This window comes from Bos indicus x Bos taurus, chromosome 25, assembly GCF_003369695.1.
Source record: "Bos indicus x Bos taurus breed Angus x Brahman F1 hybrid chromosome 25, Bos_hybrid_MaternalHap_v2.0, whole genome shotgun sequence".
Taxonomy (NCBI): Eukaryota; Metazoa; Chordata; class Mammalia; order Artiodactyla; family Bovidae; genus Bos; species Bos indicus x Bos taurus.
The window spans coordinates 5188305-5211409 of record NC_040100.1 but is presented as its reverse complement, the minus strand read 5'-3'; the positions used below and the strand labels follow the sequence as shown (position 1 = coordinate 5211409).

Here is a 23105-nt window from a genome sequence, read left to right as displayed (position 1 = left end):
ATGAGAACGCGACACTGTGAGAGCCCTCCGAAAGGGGAGCGATGCTGCAAAACAAGTATCTGCTCGACACTCGTGGAGTTTCTCCACATCACTTCGTAGGCCAGAAGCCTCACGCAGCCAGGCGAAGGCTCCAGTGGTAGCGCAGCAGAGCGCGAGTGCAGGGCAGCGAGCTTGCCTCTGAAACGGAACGCATGGCGTCCCCGGGAAGGAGGTGGGTCCCGGGGCCCGCGGCGCCCTCTGCCGGCGGCACAGGGACGTGCACTCACCTGCATGAGCTCGGCGCGCACCGGCTGGATGTGGTCGTACAGGAAGTCGGGCTGCAGGTTGTCTACGCACAGCTCCAGCGTCCGCAGGCCTTGGCTGACCAACGTCTGAGAGCCGTTGAGCGCCGACACCAGGGGGTCCATGAGCATGGGCAGGTAGGGCAGGAGCGAGCTCAGCCGCACGGGCACCGTGAGACACAGCTCCACAAACAGGTCCTTCATATGCTGCTTGTGCAGGCCACTCTGCAGCATGTTGAGCCCTGCGTGGGGACGTCAGCACGTTAAGCCCTGTCTGTGGGGGACGGTACTGCCCAGGTGCACCCAGGTAACGCCGAGAATAACAGGCCACTCTTTCTGTAAACATCCGCCTCAAGACAGAATTACGCCTTAGAATTACGTTTGCTGCACCTATCCTGTAACTGCACCCGAGGCCTCTTCCATCTACCGTATGGCAACAGCAGGCTGCATGTAATCAGTTTAGGCTGTGATGAGTATTATTTAATGTGGACTGAACTAACATTAAGGACTAATTAATGCTGCTGCTGATGCTAAGTCGCTGCAGTTGTGTCCGACTCTGTGCGACCCCATGGACTGCAGCCTACTAGGCTCCTCCGTCCCTGGGATTTTCCAGGCAAGAGTACTGGAGTGGGGTGCCATTGCCTTCTCCGAATTAATGCTACACAAGGTATTTAACATCATGTTCTCCAGTGAATAAGCCCAATCTAGAAAGAAACAGACTCCAACGTGACGTGTTCATCTCAAGTCTGAGGCTTACAAGCTTGCATGTCATTTCAGGTTTCCACTAAACCACGGCTGATGTTTATACTTTAAAATAAATTTTTAAAAAAAATCCACTCGATTTTGTAAATGAGAGGAGCTTCCTTCTTATAAACTCAGGGCCCCATACACTCTTCACAAGGGTAACAAAGTATTTATTGAGCCCCACTCCTGAAAAACGTCAGATGTGGACCTGCCCACAGAACCTGAGAGACAGCTGGGAAGAGAAAAGCAGGGAACAGTGCCCCCCAAACAAGGTGCGTCCCAGGCAGCTGAGTCTAAAGAGGGACCGCGGGCCAAGGCAACACACAGCAGTCGCACCAGACTCAGAACCCAAAGGAGAAGGGAGACAAGGAGAGGGGCCAGGCCCAGCTCCCAGGAGTGGGTGTGCTTGAACAAAATAGGTGGGCAGAGAAGGGAGGCTGGGAAACCTGCAGGCGGGGCCGTGAGACCGATCAGAGCAGAGGGCGCAGGCTGGGGAGGCCTGGAGTCAGGGTCAAAACCAGACAACACAGCCCGCCTACGGGCCTCCTTAAGCACCTGCCGGGGGACTTAGGGCCACGTTACCTTCAACGTGGAGGAAGGCATGGCAACCCACTCCAGTATTCTCGCCTGGAGAATCCCAAGGACAGAAGAGCCTGGTGGGCTACATCCCATGGGGTCACACAAAGTCAGACACAACTGAGCGACTAACACTGCCTTTAACGTGCTCAAGGATCCCCCAGGTACCTTCTGGGCACATTATGCTATAAATGGCTTCTCTCAGAAGGATTTATAAAGAAAATACAGAAGAAGATTCAATCCCTTGCCAAGAGCTCACCCTTTCCAAACAAACACAAAAAACATTCCGAGGACAGTGTGTCCACTCAGTTCATACCTGTGAACATTCATTGGACTCAAGATGCCCTTCGGCTGTAAGCCTTGAAAGCATCCCTAATGCACAGAAATCAAAGAATCCTGTCTATGCACCTTAGCAACTAAATAAAAACACATATTTTTACGTATTTTTATATATTATATATAGGGTTTATATCTGGAGAAGGAAATGGCAACCCACTCCAGCGTTCTTGCCTGGAGAATCCCAGGGACGGGGGAGCCTGGTGGGCTGCTGTCTGTGGGGTCGCACAGAGTCGGACATGACTGAAGCAACTTAGCAGCAGCAGCAGCAGGGCTTATATCAGCTTTATCACTTGTTTTTTTGCCTTCTTGTTCTCTTTCAGTCTAGAGATCCCTGACCTTACTAGTCTCTAAAACTGCTTCGCAAATGCTACAAAAATGTCCTAACTGGGGTCAACGAAGACCTTCCCACTCCCAGTCAATTCTGAGCAGGGAGATGTACCCCTTTAAAGCTCAAGACACAGGGACAGACACACACACGCACACACGTCCCCTCGCCATGACCGGGTACAGAGGAGGAACACCAGCAAACAAGGTTAGCCAAAACCCACGCGTGCACACAAGACTCAACAGCGACCGGGATCACTGCTCTGACCTTGCAGGAGGTTGGGTAGGAGAGGCAGGAATTCCTGATACAGGAGATCATGGCTCCCGCCCCCAATGGAGCGGAACAAGGCCCGCAGCAGCAGGAAATAGTTGTAGGGCTCTTTGGCCGTCTGGGCGAGCTCCATCGAGCTGTTGACAATCTTGTGCAGGTGAGGCTGTGGGACGGAGAAAAAGCAGGTTAACAGGCTCCCAAGGGAGGAGGGTTCGCTGCACAAAGGGAGGAAGGGAAGGTCATCTTGATGAATTTTCCAAAAAAGAAAAACCAAACAGAACCTTTCCAACTTTTATTTGACTCAAATTAATTTCTCTTAAAATACAAGTAGCTTTCCACCCAGTTTGACTGTGAAAGAAGCATTTACTAGGTTCCTATCGTACCACTAATACGTAGGCGAGCGATGCTGCACAGACACTCGGTAGCAGGACCTGAAGGGCCTGTTGGCTCTGCAGTTCTTGTGAACAGTTCCTCCCCCTTCTAAGAACAAATAATCAAACGAGACGAAAGAAGCCGGTCTCCTAATAACTATGGAAATACAAAAAGCAACCCAGAGGCACGGAAACTTCACTACCAATCACGTACTACACACGACAAGTTGGGAAGAGCCTCAGAAGACGTTCGAGATCGGAACGTTTTAGAAAACTTGATCAAAAAATCTGTTCGTATTTATTTACTTCAAAAAAGCATTAACTTAAAAGTTTAATGAATAGCTTAAAACAGGTTAGCTTTTTATCTTATACTTCAAATCCTAGTCTTGACACGCAACAGGTTAAGTTTGATGTGAGTTTTACTGCAGGCGCATTTAAAGAGAACTGCAAACTATCCGCAGAGCCATTTATAACCGTATATGGCATTTCTTTTATAGATAAATCATCCCTATTAGTCTCAAGACAAAGCATTCTATCAAATTATTCTTTGAACATCTCTCAAACAACATTCAGATGCCTCATCATTAGACTTGTCTGTTAGGTTTTATTCTTTTTTGTTGGTTGCTGGTTTATACAGTTGTCCCTGAGGTTGGCAAAAATTGAATTATTTGAAGATGTTAAATTACGTGAACAAAGAACACAAATATTTTACATCTTTCTGAAAGTTTGTCTTTTTATACTAACTCAAAAGTAACGTCAAGGTTGTTGGTAACTGATTACTACATAACTGAAGAAGTGGAGGAAACTGTCTCACACAAGCACAGACTACTGGTGCTTTACGTCACACTTACTTCAGCAGAAAACGGGTCTCCTTTACATTCTCAAACCTTCTCCCTACAGGAAAGCATCTCTCTTCAGACAGAACTGATAATACTCAGCATTCTAGAAACTAAAATATCCTGCGGTCAGTAGAAGACAATTTTGATAAGGTTTTTTGTTCCACGCGCTGCCTTCAGTGGCTGCCATAAGCATGCACTGGCTTCTGCCATTTGCTGGAATCAAGTAACTGATGAGACACCACGACACGCACAGGATCAGTCGCGTGGAGGAGTGCGTCAGCAAACACACCCTCCTGGACGGCCTTAATACAGGGACACAAGCTGGCTGCAGTCCTTGATTCAGAGGGGAATGAGCAAACAGGCCTGAAACAGGGCGTCTGTGCACCAAACGCAAGAAGGTACGAACACAGACACAGCACCCGGGAAAGAAGGGGATGTGATGGGAGCTGCTCAACAGCCAACTGCTTCTCGTCGGCTCTGAGAGGTCAGATGTTCCTTCCTCTTCTATTCTTTGGTGTCACCCGATTTTTTTTTTTTTTTTTTAAAGAACATGATGTGCTCCTACCCTACTTGTGTGGTTCATGTAAGAAATGACTTCAAAAATGAAGAATCAGTGGTGCCGAGACTACTGACAAGCCCTGCGAGTGAGAGTGCTCACGTGTTCATCCTGGGTCAGCAGGCAACCAGGAACAGCTCTGCTTTAAAACTGCAGTGTTTTCCACACTTGGCTCCAACTGGTTGTACACCTTTATTCATTTAATATTATTGTGTTTGAAAATATAAAGAGCCACTCCGGTTTCTGCTCAAAATGAAGTATTGAGAAACGACAACAAAAAAAACCCCCAACACAACGCGCGGGCTGGGCCTGACTCTACCTTCAGCATTTGTTCGTTTTCAGCTGCGAAGAGCGAGACAGAGCCGAAGACCAACTTGAACAGCTTGAGATACAGGTTGGAGAGCTCGACGTTGGAGCCCATCTCCGGCAGGCGGTCCAGGAGGTACTCCACCAGGATCGTAGCAAACAGAGCAGAGGTAGTAGGGTTTGCCAGAAAGGAATTGGCGACAATCTGTCAGAACGAGAGACGCACGTGACAGAAATCACCCCGTCCACAAAGCGGCTCCAAGAAAAAGCAATCAACGTTTCAAAATCACAAAATCAAATCTGTATCAGACACTCCCAGACATGAATTATCCACCAAAAGAAAAAAAAAAAAACATCAAAATCTATTTATTGAGTGTTGCTGGAACAGTTCACTTTAAGAAGTCAAATCTGTCGTTTCATCCTCACTGTCAAGGACCAAGAGCCTACGTCTAACACACACTTAACTTCTACTATGAAAGGAACTGGTCCAAAATACCCTGAGCTTTTGAAAACATTTTTTTTTCTTACTATGGCCTAACAGTTTTCTTTATGGACCATAAAGATGAGCGCCGAAGAACTGATGCTTTTGAACTGTGATGGAGAAGACTCTTGAGAGTTCCTTGGACTGCAAGGAGATCAAACCAGTCAATCCTAAAGAAATCAGCCCTGAATATTCATTGAAGGACTAATGCTGGAACTCCAATACTTTGACCACCTGATGACAAGAACTGACTCATTGGAAAAGACCCTGATGCCGGGAAAGACTGAAGGCAGGAGGAGACGGGGATGACAGAGGATGAGTCCGTTGGATGGCATCACTGATTCACTGGACATGTGTTTGCACAAGCTGGGGGAGCTGGTGTGGGGCAGGGAAGCTTCGTGTGCTGCAGTCCATGGAGTCTCAAAGAATCGGACACAACTGAGCGACTGAAATGAACAGTTATCTATAAATTTTGCTCTACAATCACTATCCTTAGGCACGTTACTTAGAAATAAAAGGAATACCAAGTATTTGACACATGTTGAAAGAACGTAAGAAAGGACTGTCATACCTGAAGAGCGTAATTTTTTGAGATTCTTTCCACCATATAAGGGACTGTAGTTTGAAAGATTTCTTTAAATGTCAGCGGGTTCATCATTGTGAAGACACCGGCAAAGTGCTCCAGCACCTCCTTCTCTTCCTTCATCCTCACGGTTTGGCAGTTTGCTACTCGGATGTATGTCTGTCCATTTCCTGCTATCTGAACCTTGCACAGGGGGAAAACCACACGGGAATCAAAACCAAGTCTCTGAACGTATTCCATTACATAACCAGACCAGCGGGGCGCAAGTAAGAGAATTAGAAATCAAATGTCTACTGCCCACCCCATCTTCTAAATTCTTTATTCTCATCTAAAATTTGCAAAAAAACCCACAAACCCAAAAACCTTTGTTAGCAGCAAAAAATTCAGTAAAATTAAATCTCATTTCTACTGCGTTCCCTTTATACCATCTGCCTCTCAAAATACACCAACATGAGCATTCTCACTATCGACGCAACCCTGTGCTACAGCACAAACTCAATCCGGGAACATCGATACTGCAGACCACCTGAACGGTGACAGGCTTGTGAGACCCCTCTGTCACTAGCACCTGAATTCTAGGAGGAACCTGGCCTGAGGCCGCTGCCTTACCTGATAGATATCTAAAGCCTGCATTGCGTACTTGACAAGCTTGATGTAAATCTGAGTCTCTTTGGGCTGTAACTGCTTGTTGGGAATGAACTGAGCTTCTGGAAGAGAGAGGGCACAGTAAGTTACTGGGAGCAACACCCACCCTGGGAAGAACACGGTCTAAGCGACTCAGGAGCGGGATTACCACCAGGAGCTTTACACGACGTTATGCCCCACGTGATGGTCTTGACGCCGCAGACCAGGGTTTTGACCAGACTCCGGCAGTCCGTGACCTGGAACGTCTGCTTGTCCTCCTTGTCCTTCTCGCCTTGCTTCTCAAAGGGCGGCACGGGGGCCGGGGTTACAGGGGTGGCGGGGGTGGGTGGCGGGGGTGGCGGCGGGGCAGGGGTGGGGACGGGGGCTGGGGAAGGGGCTGGGCCTGGGGCTGCTGGGGCTGCGGGCACCCCGGGCAGGGCCGCCTCCACGGCCCCGAGCTCAGACTGAGGCTTGCACTTCTTAAAGATGGCAGACAGCTGGTACCGCGCGATGGTGTGGAACTTGAGAACAAACACCTGTCAGGAACGCAAAGTGGGAGGCAGACCCAAATCACTCTCTTCACCAGGCCCAGCACCCATCCAGAGGACAGAACACACTCTCTGAAGCCACCTGCTGGAATCACCGTTTCCCCTCCCGAGTTACTAGAGGAACTTCCCCAGGGGAGAAGCGGGGGGTGACCGGCCCGATGCCCTGGGACCTCCCCATGATCCACACAGCCCACCCTTGCCCCGGCATTGGACACCTCCCTAGAAACGTTCATGGACAAGGGAGCGCTGGGCTACACAGCGTCGCAGGAAACACTGCTCCAGACTGCCCGCCAGCAGAGTGCTGAGCGCGCCCATGGTTGCCTCCCTCAGCCCTGACAGTCCTAGGAGGTGGCCCATGGCTGTCCCGGGCAGGGGACGAGCAGGCCAGCAGAGAGGGTCCAGCATCTCGCCCCAGGACCCTGGCCTAGTTGATGAGGGAGCGGGGCCTTGCACCCAGGGAAGTCTAAACACCCAGGCCCCAGCTTGGCAACCAGGTGGCCTGTGAACTGCTGGTAAAGCGCTCAGGTGAGCACACAGCGCCAGGCGGGGGTGAAGGCGTGTGTTGGGTGGGGGTGCAGGGCACCGCACCTCCAGCATCCGCATCAGCACGTCCCGCCCATTGCCGCTCTCCTGCTCGCTTTTGGAGCGGATGCAGTCCACCAGGTTTAGCAGGAGCTTGCAGGACATGGTCTGGATGCTGCTAGGCAGGGACTCGTCGTCGATGTTCTTGGCGAACAGCTGGACGGCGAGGGAGAGGTCGCTGAGGGGCAGGTGCTGGCGGACGTGGTGCACAAGGTCGGCCAGCGTGCTGTAGGCGAGGGGCCTGCGGGCAGAGACCTCCGCTAGCGCATCTCAGCGTCTCCTGGCCAGATCTGCAGGCCTCCACCTCCACTGCCCCCAAGGACCCCAGCGGCGGGACGGCTGGTCTGGGCACACTGCACACGGTCTTGGATTCCCCGTTACCTCCTCCCAGCTACAGGATTAAAAGGGTCCACTCTTGTCTTAGTGCTTAAATCTTTACTTTCTAAGTTGAAAAAGATGGTCACCTTCATGCACATAAATGCACCTCCATGTTTATACCATCACACCTGGTTAACCTGAGCAGAACCACCTACAGCTGGGCCCTGCCCTGAATGGACTCTGCTGCTCAAATACAAACAGCCTGTCAACTGGTAACTCACAGGTCATGTGACACATTTCCTATCTACAAAACAAAAACACTTAACACTAGTGAAATAGTTCTACCCACAGTGTAAATCAAGACAGCGACTCTGATTCAGCCAAGGCACATAAGGCAAACCAAGGCGTTTCTGAAACTTCCTGCAATTCTCAATCCAACAGGAGAGGAAAGGCCCACAGCCCACGCTCATGGAGACGCTCCTGACACAGTGCCGGATCCCCGGCCGCAGCGCTGGCTTTACCATCATACCTGAGAGTCTCCCGAGCAGTGTATCCTGAGCCAATCAGAATGGATTCGTCAAACAGCTTGTCCATGCAAGGAATGAACTCTGGAACACAAACATCCATTGCCTCCATCACCAAACAAGCCAGGTGGCCAGCAAGTCCCTTAACAGTACTTTCCCAGGAGCTGCTGTGCACCAACGAGCCACCCAGATTTGGGAAAGCGAGGAGGAGGAGGGCACGCACGGTGCTTCAGTCTGAGATGCTGGCTTTGCTGGGCCACGCCGGCCACGCGCCTCACACACATCAGTGTCAGAGATAAACCACGCGCCTCATGTCCTTGGTGGGGAACCTGCCCCAGTGCTTCACTCAGGTCAGTCCAGGGTCCTTGAAAGCTGGAACCAACCACCCAAGGGGGTGGTAGTCCCTAAATGCCCCCTTATCCACTGCCCTGAAGTTGTCCTCCTTAAAGATCTTAAGGTTGGTCGTCATGGAGAAAGAAGGATACTTCTCTATGTAAACTAACAATGGGCTTCAAAATAAATATCCAAAATCGTGTTTGCAAGGAAAAAAAGCAGCAGCCTCTAAGAGCTGAATTCAACCAGTCTAACATCTAACTTAACTTCGGAGAGTAGTGTCTCGGAAACCTGTTGTTCTTTGTAGAGTTAACAAGACTGAAACCAAGCTTCACGGCCCCAAAAGAGTGCCAGGGAAAGACCCACCCTGCCTGCTGGATCGGACGTGACCAAACACACATGAGAAAGATTTCTAATCTGTCAGCACTTCAGCAAGGACAAACCTCCCGCTCCCCACCCCACCTCCAAAGTCGTTATTACTCAGTTGGCAGGAAAACCCAAAGTCAGTCACTTGAGACGCGACTTAGTCACTTCAGCGAACAGATTTTAAGACATTCCATGTAAACTGTTCATCGTTTCATAGCATGGAGAAAGAAAACACGGTCTTCCTCTCACCTTTTAAAGCTCGCTGGCTCTGAGTCAGAAAAAGCAAATGGATATTTGCAGTGTCAAAAGATAGGCAGTCAGAAGGCAGAGACACACTGAGAGCTACTCAGATGGTAAACTGGGCTAAGGAGATTGTCACATTAATTATGAAATTGTTGATGAGATAAAGCAAGAACCCTGGTGGCAGGTGAAACAGAGAGGCAGTCAGAGAGAGGAACGAGGCGGAGAGGGAAAGAGGGGAGGGAAGAAGGCAGACACAGACCCAGAAGAGAAAACAAAGCCAGAGCAGCAATAAACCAGGGAAAGATCAACGGAGCCAGAACCCCTGGGCAGGCTGATGGCCCAGCCCTCGCTCGCTTGCAGGCAGGCAGGCAGGCAGAGGCCGGGCGGACGTACGGTTTCTCAGCTCCGTGGTGAGGATGTGCTTGGCGGCGATCAGCAGCTCCTTCCGGAGGTGCGCGGTCTCCGCCGGACAATTTGAAAGCAGCTGTAACATTCCTTTGACCATCTGCTGAGAGTACTTAGTCACCAACTCCTGCACCAGGGAGAGGAAAGCAACGTAGTTACACTGATGGGCGGCTGTTGAGAAAAATCCAAGTTTCATAAATTTTTAAACAAAAAAATTTTCAGTTAGGACTAAATTTGGCTCAGAGGACCCTCAGAAATAATAAGCCTAACAATCAAGCATTTGCCTTGTCTGGTCAGTCTGCGTGCTGCCACCCTGCTGGGAGAGGCGGCGACACAGGAGGAGTTCAATGGGATCATGGAGGCCCTTTTTATTTTCTGCGTCTTTCCAACTTTCAACAATGTCCCTGTTACAGGGAAGGAGGGAGAAATAAACATCCAAGTTAAAAAACAAAATTCTTCACTCAGTCATCCCATCGACGTGTCACAAATGACACCTTTAATCAGCTCAGAATGAGTTCAAGTCACGTCTGCCTTCTGAGGAGTCTCAGGAAGTTATTCACGATAACTCAAGCTGACCAAAAGAGCAAAGGGCATCTACTTCAGATTTTTTTTACTAATATAAAAATGTCATCTCTTTGACATTCTGCAAAAGTCAAAAAACTATGGGGACAGAAGACAAACCAGTGTTTGCCAGGGACAGGGGGCGGGAGGACGAGACTGGCTACGTGTAAGAGGAAGTTTTTGGAAGATGGAAATGTTCTGTATTTTGATGTACTGGTTGGTGGTTAGGTATGTATCTGTTGATTCAGCAAACTGTACACCCACAAAAGGTGAATTTTACTCCTTGTAAATTATATCTCAGTAAACCTGATTTAAAACAGAGGTCAGTGAACTTACCTGGTAAATTCTGATGATGTAAGCTAAAAATGACAACGTTTTAATTTGAGCAGCAATGAAATCAGCATACAGCTCCTTGTTGTAAAGTTTATGTTGCCTAAGTGAGAAGTGATAAAATTGACAACATTAGCTCTCAGCTCTTTAGGTGATATGGTATCACCTGCAGTAATTACCAAGCCCAAAAGGTTGATTTCTACACAGCAGCAACCGTTAATATGCCCACACTTTTATGCAGTTCTGAGTAACATAAAGAGGCCTTAAAGACATAAAGCAGGCAGTTTTGCCAGGCCCTTGGGCAGCACCCACAACCTGAACCCCAACAGTCAATGGGAGACCGACCTGCCTGCTCCCCAAGGAAGGCACCTATTTGAACAATGAAAGACCTGTGCCACAGGGCTTCTCAGAGCGGATCCACCCTTAGATCCTGCCCTCGAGTGACTAAGAGCCAGACAGGCCACAGGTCAAGGAGACAAGTGCTAAGGGTCTGAGGAGGAACGCCACGAAGTCGGAGAAAATGCTTTGCTGAGAGGCTTCGGGGGTCTGGCCCAGTCAGTGATTAAGGGTAATGGCGTAAAAGGGCCTCCTGGCCCTCATGCAAAGAGGAGCAGCAAGAAAACAGGCTTGACGGCGAGGCGGCCCGGAGCATCTCAGAGCTGAAATCAGGACAGGAAGCCCTAACGATAGTTTCAAATTTACATGACACCAAGGACAGAGGGGGCACATCATCTTTCCAAAACAAGGAATCAAAAAAACCATTACTATCATCATCAAAATGTAAGTTCAGAAAGCCACAAATACATACAAGTTAAACCAAAATTTTATCTAAGTTTCCTGTTTCACAAATGACGACAAGTGTAGTGCCGCTTGGATTAAAGAGCTATGGAGGTCGGCTACATCACTGGCGAGAAATCTCACCTGGCTTGTGCAGATACCTGAATTGCAATGGTATTCATGATCAGGGGCACAAACTCCGCAACGACATTGTGGATATTCAGTTTGTAGAGCTAAAAGCAAACACATCAGATTCTCATGCTTTTTCACTCTGCTTATAGCGAACTAATTTGGCATAGCAAAGACACTGTGAGATTCATTACTCGGCACACACGTAACATATACATCTATTTGCCACAGAAAAGCAGGTGTGTAAAGTGTCGTAAAATGAGAAGCCTTAAACCCCGGAAGCTACTGAAAATACACATACCTGATACATTAACACAACAATGATGGGCAATTCTGCCAACACTTTCAAAGAAAGCGATCCTCTGGGAATGATGGAATGCTGGAAGACAGGAATACAGAGGACTGTGGTCACCACCTTGCCACCTAGTATAGCCCCCATCAGTGTCCCACCACTGAGCACCACCCGGTCGAAATACAGGGAAGGGAAAACACCGACTCATCTCTGTAATTATCTGTGGTGAAAGCAGCAAAATATTTTGAAAACAAAGTACAAGAATTATCATTCGATGTAAAGGGTTTTATATTTTACAACTTCATCACTTGTAGTAAAATCCTCAAGAAAAATGTGTCAAAAAGAGATTCAACTCATTGGAGAAATTTAAAAAAAAAATTTTTTTTTAAATCTGTTATGGGCTTCCCCGGTAGTTCAGTTGGTAAAGAATCCGCCTGCAATGCAGGAAACCCCAGTTCAATTACTGGGTCGGGAAGATCTACTGGAGAAGGGACAGGCTACCCACGCCAGTTTTCTTGGGCTTCCCTTGTGGCTCAGCTGGTAAACAACCTGCCTGCAATGTGGGAGACATGGGTTCGATCCCTGGGTTGGGAAGATCCCCTGGAGAAGGGAAAGGCTACCCACTCCAGTATTCTGGCCTTGAGAATCCCATGGACTGTATAGGCCATGAGGTCATGAAGAGTAAGACATGACTGAGTGACTTTCACTTTCACTTCACTTTCAAAAGAAAAACAGTAACGTGCGTACCTAGTTTTATTCAAAGGTACTTATAAACAGGAAAAATACAATAAATATAAGAAAAAAATCGTCAATACATAAAATCTCAAATAGGTAAGGAAAATATCAGACTCAAAAACACAAATGGAAATGAATGGATAGGAAAAGGGAAGTGAAAAAAGTTTGTAATTCAGGAAGAGCAAAGAAATGACAGCTTTGTTCCTTATAAACTAAAATGTAGTTTCCTATGCTCATATTGAAACAGTCTGCAAAACATCGCAGTAGAACAAACACAGATGATTGTCTTGATTTAATCATAAAACACAATCATAGTACATATTCAATACATGTTCCCTATGTGGCCAGTGCTATAGATTTAACACATGAGCTGCAGAAAATAACACTGTTACCGTCACAAAACTCATGGTTCATGAACTTTCCTACAGTGAGAAAATGCAAGTGGTGGAGCTGTAACATTCTAGAACTTCTGTCCCCGGAGCCCACACGGGCAGGCACTGAACTACAGGTTTATACGTAGTTTAAAGGGACTTCACTACTGTTGAAGCTAAGAACAGGCCGGGGCCCCCTGCAGGGTTAGCTGCTCTCATTCCACCATGATTCTGAATGTCTGCATCAGTAGTGAGCGACAGTTCACGCGCACACCTGCAGAGCACAATCAGTGAGGCTCTCTTGTGCGCACACACATTTATTTGCTTATTTTAAATGCCTCCATGAGTTTAATTTTTATGAAAAACCAAAAAGCTTAGGGTCTAAAAAGTCAAGACCTCGGGCTTCCTCCACCGGGGGAGAAGATGTGGATAAAAGCAAAGCTAGGAGCAGAACAACCGAGACACGTACTGTTCTTGTCTCGCTGTCCTCACGCTCGGGGTTCACCTTCACAGCGATCGTCGTGATCATTCCGACCATCTCTGGGGGAGGGACGGTGTTCTCAGGGATCACCTGAGGGTTCTCAAAGTAGCGGTTCTACAGAAAAAGCAGAGAAGTCATTTTTCCTAAAGTCAAACACAACATTCCTCTTAATAAAACACGCCTGACGTGGGGCAGGGACGCTCAATATCCTGCCCACGTATGCAACATCAGCCCCACAGTACTAGGAGGCCCCTTTCTTCAGGACCATGAAGATAACACGGCACATTCTCCACCTCCAACAACAGAGAACAGACTTGCCCACAGCCCTCTCTACTAGTGTTTCCAGGCTGATGGAAGAGGAAAGGTGTGCCACGTTACACTGCTACCTCAATGAAGCAGGATGCAGCTCTCTAGTGATAAGAAACCAGGAGCTGGTCCCTACTGAAATAACTTCCCAGTCTCCTAAATAACAGAAGCATAGTCCAGGAGACATTTTAAAAAGCCAGGAAGGACCTCACTGGCATCCTTAGTTCTCAGTGGAATTTGGGCTTCATGTTAAAAAAAAGACAGCTTCGTATGAAAAATAGCTCCTTTGATGAAAACAGTAGCTGACACAATGATAATCTGATAACTTGGAAAGCAATCTAAGTTTTATACACTACTGGCATCACCGACTCAATGGACATGAATTTGAGCAAACTCCAAGAGATAGTAGAGGAGAGGAGCCTGGTGGGCTACAGTCCACGGGGTCGCAGAGTCTCAGACATGACTTAGTGACTGAACGACAACAGCAGCGGCAGATTAAAATCCTCAGAAAACAAAAAGTGAATTCTACCATCTGTTAATTTTTTAAAAATTCAAGGTTAAAAAACACCTTCACAGTAGAAACTCTGAAACAAACACATTTATGCACAATGATCTTATACTACAGTATTATTGGTGGGAACCAGGGAGAAGGTCAGAATACACGGATACGGCAGAATTATCAGTCGCTCAGAACGACGACTGCCAAAGGGAGAGCCCTGGAGCACGCTCCCTGCTGTGACAGCGAGTCCTTGCAGTGGCGGGGGACGGGGAGCAAGGGGCGCCCCTCTTCCACTCCACACACTTTAACACGGGTGGCCCTGCTCGGAAACAGTTCTTTCAAGATACGGAAAAATTTTAATGACACAGAAAAGCGCCACAAGTATACACCACTCCCCCAAAAGCTTCAAGACTATGAGTGCAAACCATCTCTACAAAGCACACAGTGAAACTCGAAACAGCAATGTCAATGGTTGCTTACAAGTCAAAAGATAATTATGGACAATTTGTTTTCCTTTTTGTAATACAAAACTTCTTTAAGAATATACTGCTTTATGTAAAAATGCAGTAAACAATGAAACTAAAAGGACTCTTTTTTTGAAGTGGCTAATTTATCAATCGCTATCTGGGAGATGGTGAAGGACGGGGGAGCCAGGCATGCTGCAGTCCATGGGGCCACAAGCGTTGGACATGACTTAGCAACTGAACGGCAACAATTTATCAACCTAGATTTTGACTAAACGAAACATTCCTCATTGTAAAATTAGCACCCTTCCAATTATTCTTTCAACCCTTTGGAATAAGGTAGGCATAAATATAAATGATAAATTCAAAATAATATAAAAAAAGCATACCACTACTTTTGGAAGCTCCTTGTAAATCTGTTTCACAAAATCCAAAAAATGATGAATCTAAAAAAAAAAAAAACAATATAAAGATATTTGTAATGCAAATACAGATTTTCTGTAACCATTTTCAGAAAATGCTTACAGTAAGAAAAATATCAAGTCTTCAAATATAAGATCTCATGAAATAGGCAAGAAAAATGCCAGACTCAAGACACAAATAGGCGATGAATGTGAACACACAGATCAAAAAAAGAAAAAGAGACAAAGACTGATAAACCGAAAACAAGTTTTCTAATTCAGGGAGAGCAAAGGAATGAAATAATAAATGCCACTTCTTGTCTTTCAAAAAGTAGCAACAGCACAAGCTGGAGGGAGTGAGCCAGGGAGACTCACTGCAAGCCCTCTGCACACCAGTGGGGCAACCCAGCACAGGGGCATCAGGACGTGACACCTGTGACCTGGGGGTCCTACTGCTACAAACTCAGTCTACAAAGTAATTTAAACTATAAACACTAGGTTACGGTCATAAAATAAAAACTTTGAAATGCCCTAAATATCCAAAACTGTACAAGATTATTATATACCCGTTACAAATCAACTTTACAAAACATTCTTTATGATTGGGAAAACACATACATATAAAGTGAAGGGAAACAACCAGGATGTGATACGTTATCCACAGTAGAATTAATTATAAAACAGACAGACACGTAAGGTGGGAAAAAGAAGAAAGGAAACTCAGAGTGAAAAATTCACACAGCAGAAGGAATCTGTCAGTACACTTCATAAATGCCATCAGAATAAACACTTACTTCCTGGGTGATGGGCGGCCTGAACTGTTTGTGTAGTTCAATAATGATTCTTAGACAAATAAGAACATTTTCTTCATTTTCCGTCTTAAAAAAAAAAAGCATTTAGAAGAGTTATATTACTGAAATCTTATCTTACTAAAAAGATTAAAGAGTATTTCCTCAGCATTTTTTGCATATACACCCTCCATCAACCCACTTAAATGTGATTTGCAGAAAACTGATAAACCCACAGAACACAGCTGACCCAGACAGGACGTGTTCGTGGCCTCTGGTGGACCATCTGAAGGTACCCCACCGGCAGGTTCTGCCAGAGTCAACAGATGAGTAACCAGCAAGTCACACTACAAACCAAGGCCTTAACAACAGACACGTCTCACTGCTTGCAAAGATTGCCAGAAGAGTAATAGCTGAGCGCCCGCGTGCACTGGACCCTGTGCTAACACGACACTCATCACGGGAGTTGGGGTGTTGTCCACATCCTAGCAGAGGCAGCTAAGGCTCAGGGCAAGAGGAACGAGGCTGGTGTGGCAGAGCTAACACACGACACAGCCGAGACCTGAGATCAGCGTGACACCCTCCGGAGCTCACCTTCCCAAGGGGCCCAGAAGCGCGACGGAATGCTGAACACGTCAAGACTGAGGGCAGCAAGAAAACGATTCCAGAAGCTAGCTTAGCAGGCACCCCGTGGATTAACCCAAGAACCTGAGCAACCCTTCATGACGACCGTGCGCCTACTGCGCCTGACACACAAGCACAGAGGTGCAGGGCCAGCCCCCGAGCTCAGAGCCCGCCAGCCCCCACCCACTGTGTCGAGTCAAGCCCCTGTGACCCCAAGAAGATCTTCACTTAATAATCTTTCTTAGTAATCTGGCTGGCAAAGTGGGAGAAAACAGGCAGTTAAGAAAATTTCTATTTGTGAAACTAAATTTTACTGAAAGAGAAACCGGTTGCTTACAGACAGGATTTTACTGTAAGAAAATCATTAAAAGCTTTCAAAGTGGCTAAAAAGAATTCTCAAAAGTTACCTCTAAAAAGCGAAACATCACAGACAAGACATTTTTTGTATGAGGACGAAGATGCTCGTTGGTTGGTATTCTATGAATTATTTCAAGAACAAGCTTCCGCAGTTGCTGTTGAAGAGAAACAAAGGTATAAATATGAAACCCTTCCAAGAGTTCCAAGATAGTGTTTTGCGTCCCACAAGCGTCACACACGCCTGCACCCAGCACTGGGAGCCACCATGCTACAAGATGGAGCCCATTTTACAAACAGTCCCGTAAATTATTTAAACGTAATCCAAGGCATGTACTACAAACTGGCATTTTCTGCATTTCCGTAGCTGTGTACCAAGTCAAGTAAGCCAAATTTTCTTTCACACCTCGTCACCGCTGCCAGGAGAAGGACACGAGGGCAGCGGGTGTGAATTTAAGACAAAAAGACCGGAACACCAACGCAACTTCACTGGCCATCTCCCTGCATCATCTCAGTCCAGCTCCTGGGACGAGCTCTCCAGTTACCTCGGACCGAACCACCGATCGTATCGCAGGCTGTGCCAGGCTTTCGTGATTTTGTCTACAGAACTAAGAACTTGAACAGAACTCAGAGGGACATCTTGAGCTGTCACCACACAAGAATGTTTCATTCAGCAGTTCACTTTACTGGTGCTGTGGTAATTTTAAAAATCTTTCAAGAGATACAAGCTGAAACATTTATAGAAAAAAAAAAAGACGACGGGGCTGTTTTAAAATGATCAAGGTCAAAGTGTGTATGGGAGGTGCAAAGAGGAGGCGCGGGTATAGAGAAAACCGGGCAGAGTTACGGGAACTGAAAACAGTGTGAGGCTAGAGCTGGGCACCAGGCATGCGGGGGGTCGTGAAATTCTCCCCCCACTTGTACACACGGGTGAACTTACAACACGCAGCCCACGCATGCGCGCTGGCCAGCACGTGTGGAGAGGTTAAACAGTCAGAGAGATGGCCGCGAGGAAATAAAACCAAGACAGCTACCTGAGGAGGCGATGGCCTTGGGCAAAGGGACCCTTATCTGGCAACACTGCTCTCATTTCTAAGGGCAGCTTAGGTGTTTGAGTTGTTTTCATTCACAAGGGCTGGGGCCCCTGCAGCAGGACATTCTTCTCCTGAACAGCTTACCTGGGCTGGTTTCTCCTGAAGAAACTGAACTTCTCCATCTTGAAGAAACGTAAGGAACCGAGGGATGATGTGTTCCAGGAATGTGGAATACTGAGGAGAGGAGGTCACATTCTAATCACGCAGGAAGAAAAGAGAACGCTGTTAAGGTCTACGTACGGATAGTTCCACTGTAAATTCACATGTCACCATCATCTCAAGAGACATTCTGGGAGAGCTGCTAGCAATTTTTAAAACTTTCAGATGCTTTAATGATAACATCGTTTGAAATAAGTTGACTGCTGCTTCTGAAATCCACTTCAAGAGAACTAAATGCTAACATTTAGTGCTCAGCCTAGAAAAGCTGATGCTGTGGAGAACGTTCACTTCAGAGCCTGTCGGGGCTGACTTTGCCACCCTCTAAGGAGACTTGATCTGAATCTCTTCATCTGAAGGATGAGGAACTTGACCACACTAAAGTCTAAAACTCCAGCTTATCAGTTAGGTTGATACGAGTTAGATGAACATCACGGGTGTTAAAAGGAAACTAGGAAATGAAACTGTGGTCTAGAGACTGTGCAGTCAGATAGCGACCAGGGCAGGGCCCGGACCCCACTCGGCGAGTATAAACCTGGAACAAGCACCTGACCTCCTGGGCCTCAGCGGCCCCACCTGCGAAGAGGCTGCTATCTCCTGCCTTACGTAACCATGTGCAGACTACACGAGCTGGTACACGTAAAGCTTTCCACACTGCCTGTGGTAAATGCTCAACGTCCCTCCGCTATTATTTACGGCTTCGTTATTATTTACAGTGCTTGCTTCACGAACACTGTGCCCTGTGCCTTTTACTCTTTCTCACTCAATCCTCACCATGACTCTCTTAAGTATTCTGTCCATTTCATAGATTTACAAAAAAAAAAAAAGCTCAGAGCTTGCTGACTGTCAGAGTCACAAAGCTTTGGAAAGTGGATTCCACTCACGAGTATCTAACACCTAAGTGCTCTTCCCTCTTCCCCTTGGAGGCCTCACCTGCACATTCAACGCATGCTTCTATCACATGCTCAACGGGGATAAAATGAGGAAGAAGGTAGACAGAGTCCATGTCCTTGGAGTCGGGGGAGGCAGCAGTGTGGTGGAGAAGACAGGTAATCAAGAAACAATCTGATAACACGGAATTATGATGGGGAAAGCGCTGGGCTGGCAACTAAGGGAACCTAACCTAACTAACTGGAATCTGGAACCAGCGGCAGAGAACACCCTCTGAAGAAGGGATGCAGCTAAGAAACCCTAAGAGGCCAGCAGGGGTCAACCACGGGACAAAGTGGGAAAGGTTCTAAGAAAAGCGCACAAGAAGGCACAAACTGATGAGAACTTTTTAAAGTTTCCACACGGCAGGGGTGGTAGTGCAAGAGGGAGGCACTGAACTTTTACTATCCTGAGTCTGAGAAGCCCATGGGCTGCAACTAGACGTGTCTGGCGCTGCAGATACTGGTATGGGAGAGGACACAGGTCCAGGGTTGTCTGCTGCCTGAGGAATATGAGGAGGAGGAAATACAGGCAAAACCCAGAAAACTGTGTTTCGCCATAGGAACAAAGAGCGAGCTGCTGTACCTGGAATACACACCCGAGCGCTGGTCTCCCAGGGCCAAGTTCAACTCCAGGGGCTCTGAGCCCGCAGCACGCTGGGCAAGGGGGCACCCCCAGGAGCTGGCAGCCCCTCCCCCAGCAGTCTGCGAATCCACGGGGGACAAGAACTGTGCTTGTCACTTTTCACCCCCAACATCTAACTTTTATGAAACATCCCCACTCAAGGATTCAAGGAAAAGAGGTGAGAGTCAAGTTGGAACATTATTGAGGTTATCAAGAAAGCCAGGTCATCTACTCGTCAGCCCACAGCATCCAGATTCCACAGCCTTCAAAGCATCTTGAGTGTCAAATTCCTCCCACAGGACAGATGCAACAGGTTGCTCAGTTATGCCAGGATTTCAACCCAGCCCACAGCTTTTCGATCCACAGGAATGTCCCCCGTGACTTCTAACTTGAACATTTCTCTATTTTCTGTTAGGAGAGACGGCCCCTATGATACTTACTTTGCTTGGAATCTTATCCCTAAGTGGTTAATGAAAAGAATTTCTAAGATTCCTCAAACTCTTGCGAAGTCTTCATTTCACTTAAATATTTAGTTCTGGGATAGGAGTGGTGGTAATTTAGAATTACTTTCTGATGGTCATTCCAAGTATTTCATTCTTTGAAGGACTCAGTCATCTGAATTTCATTTAAGCTAAAAGTCTATCAGATAGATTTCAAAAAGCATTATTTGGAAAAGCTCCAAGTGCTTTTCATTCTGCTAATTTAATCGATGCATCTGAGACCAAAGTGGGAACTGACTTGCTAACTGCCAGACTCTCGCCAACGGGAGAGGAAGGAATGAGACACTTCCCTGGAAGAGCCCCCTGCGCCCATCAGGCCGGCCCACCTGCCACTCCTGCAGCATCACAGGCGGCGCCGTGATCCCAGCCTCTCAGGCAAACCTCCGAGAGCTGTGGTTCTGTCCAGAGAATGCAAAATGCAAGCCTTTCCTATTCTACTCCCACCTCTGTTTTTAAACAGTTTGCACTAATAGTGGAAGAGAAAGCTCTTTCGTTCAACCTCTAAATATCTCAGGATTTTTTTTGTCCCACTTCAGTACAAGGCAACAAGTTCTTAAAAACATCTATTTAACACAAAACAAAACCAAACAATTTCCCTACCAAAGAAAAATACCATCCATTACTATAGATAGGAAGGTATCAGATTCAATCCCACTAACATTCATCTCGTGTTTAGTGATTCAAATGACAGAGGCTAGGAAACATTTTGTTCTTAATAATCATATTAGCTCTGTGAGAAAGGTTTTCCCATCCCCACATTAAAAACAAGAAAGTGACTCTCTCTTTGGCCTATGAGACTGACTGGCACCAGACTAACCGTCAAGTTGGACAAAATATAGATAACAGTTTTGGGCGCTGGAACAGAGGCGGAGCAAGGCCATGATCTCCAGAAGAGGGGAACTCACCAGCCACGCCCCACCTCGACTCTCTGCCTGGGTCCCATTTCCCGACTGGGCTCAGGAGGCCGGAGCCCAGGGTAAGCACCATGGTCCTGCTGAGCTGAAGAGCAAACAGCGAGTTTGCAGCAGCCAAAGTGGCTGGAATCTGCAGGGCAAAGCCCCAGAGGAGAAGGAACTACAGAATGGGGGTGTGGATGGTCTCCCCAGAGTTCTGGACAGAGCACTGGGCTGTACTTCTGGTGAGGGAAGGTAAGACTGCCTGAGGCTTGCCAGGGAGTGCGGGCTTGAGGACTGAGAAATGAAGAGACGTCAGAGGTCTAGCAACGTTAGAGGATACTGGGGGTCCGGCCTCGACACAGTGCAAAGACCTTAACACCTGGAGACACCTCAGACACTCGGCTGACGAAGGACCACGCCCCCGAGGAAGGTCTAGTTTACCCAACCCAACAGAGTCTAAAATCAGTGAGAGCCACACCGAGATGGGGTTCGGAGGTTGAAGCCTACCAAGTCAGAGGGACTTTAGAAACCCCTTGGGCTTCCCACAGACCCTCGAGCACAGCGTAAAACCAAAACTCCACAAGCTCACTGAGATCGGCCAGCACCTGCACTGCTGACTACAGTACAAATATCAACTCTTCCAAGGGAGGTGACAGAACCCAGGGTCCCTACACTTCACAACGTCTGGTTTACAATCAAACCTACCAGACACGCAAGGAAGCAAGGCAACGTGACCTCGAGTCAACAGAAATCAACCTTAATACAGCCCAGATTTTATATTTAGCAGAGACTTCAAAGCAGTTACTACAATAAATATGATGGTCTCAATAAATGAAAATGAGGAATCTCTGCAGAGAAGTGACATTTAAAGAAGCAGCAAATGGAAATTATAGGAAGTACAGTGATTAAAATTTAAAAACACAAATAAACTGAAATTTAAAAATAGCATCACAGCAGACTGGAGATGACGGAAAAACAGCCATTGAATCTGAGGACAGATCGGAGAACAAAGAGGGAAAAGACTGAAGAAAAATGAATAGAATCTGAGCGACGAATATAAAATATAAAACTGTAGAATGTAAGACCCAAAAGACAAAAACCGAGTCTCAGAGAAGTTACAAACAGGAGAGCCAAAACTGAAAGCCAGCACTCATTCCACACAGTAACATACCGTCCATTACCTAATGTAGCAAATCTACAACAGAAGTCTGAGTGTATTCTGAAGGCATACACCTAGAAGAGGTATCGGAGAAGGCAATAGCACCCCACTCCAGTACTCTTGCCTGGAAACTCCCATGGACGGAGGGGCCTGGTGGGCTGCAGTCCATGGGGTAGCTGAGGGTCAGACATGACTGAGAGACTTCACTTTCACGCACTGGAGTAGGAAATGGCAACCTACTCCAGTGTTCTTGCCTGGAGAATCCCAGGGACGGCGGAGCCTGGTGGGCTGCCATCTATGGGGTTGCACAGAGTCGGACACGACTGAAGCGACTTAGCAGCCATAGCAGCAGCAGAAGAGGTATACGGTATTTGAAAAGTGAAAACAAGGCCAAATACCTAAACAAAACAACATTCCTCAACACTGTTTGGGACTCACTATCACTAGTGTGAAGACAATGGACAATACTGTACAGATTTTCAAATTTCAATTTTGAAATACAACACATTACATTAACAAAGAATATAACTTTTAGGTGACTAGTGAAAAGACTTAACAAGGGAACTGTAGGAAAGCACATGTATTTATCTCAAAATGAAAAGGTATAAAAATATAAAGCTCATACCTCGAAGTTTTCACTAACTTCCTGCATCATTTTTAACTTTGTTTCATCAGCTGTAAATAACAAAACAAATGATCAGGTAATTGAAATTATGTTAAGGGTGTTCCTAAAAATTACTGGATTTAATAATTTAAGAGAAGCAATCAGATCTTATCAGTTTAACTGTCATGGTCCAAAAGGAGGCACATAACTAGTTCCCTACAACCAGTCGCACGCATTCGTACTCCCAGACACACGTGTGCATGCACAGACAAGGAAACACACACCCACACACACATACTCCCACGCACGCGCGTGCCTCTTTGGAGCTCCAGCTAGTAATGCTCATCACTTTGCTTCTCCACAAGGCAGAGAAAGGGGAAGTTCGGATAAAAGTTAACGTGACTACTTCTCTGAGT

General features: G+C 46.9%; 1 protein-coding gene across 15 annotated transcripts in view; it reads right to left on the bottom strand.

Moving 5' to 3' along the window:
- TRRAP (transformation/transcription domain associated protein) overlaps positions 1-23105 on the bottom strand; it is a 90381-nt gene that overhangs the window by 64762 nt on the left and 2514 nt on the right. For 12 of the 15 annotated variants that reach the window (XM_027527641.1, XM_027527650.1, XM_027527648.1 and 9 more), the window contains 18 exons: positions 22711-22760; positions 17905-18015; positions 16780-16884; positions 15755-15838; positions 14949-15005; positions 13279-13404; positions 11713-11790; positions 11427-11515; positions 10512-10608; positions 9603-9741; positions 8273-8351; positions 7432-7666; positions 6465-6831; positions 6281-6378; positions 5660-5854; positions 4621-4812; positions 2533-2698; positions 267-523 (listed from right to left, as the gene is read on the bottom strand). In XM_027527641.1, coding sequence (XP_027383442.1) covers positions 267-523; positions 2533-2698; positions 4621-4812; positions 5660-5854; positions 6281-6378; positions 6465-6831; positions 7432-7666; positions 8273-8351; positions 9603-9741; positions 10512-10608; positions 11427-11515; positions 11713-11790; positions 13279-13404; positions 14949-15005; positions 15755-15838; positions 16780-16884; positions 17905-18015; positions 22711-22760 — 2525 coding nt within the window. The remainder of the gene's footprint in view (positions 1-266; positions 524-2532; positions 2699-4620; positions 4813-5659; positions 5855-6280; positions 6379-6464; positions 6832-7431; positions 7667-8272; positions 8352-9602; positions 9742-10511; positions 10609-11426; positions 11516-11712; positions 11791-13278; positions 13405-14948; positions 15006-15754; positions 15839-16779; positions 16885-17904; positions 18016-22710; positions 22761-23105) is intronic. The other 3 variants (XM_027527645.1, XM_027527655.1, XM_027527644.1) reach the window with 2 other exon arrangements.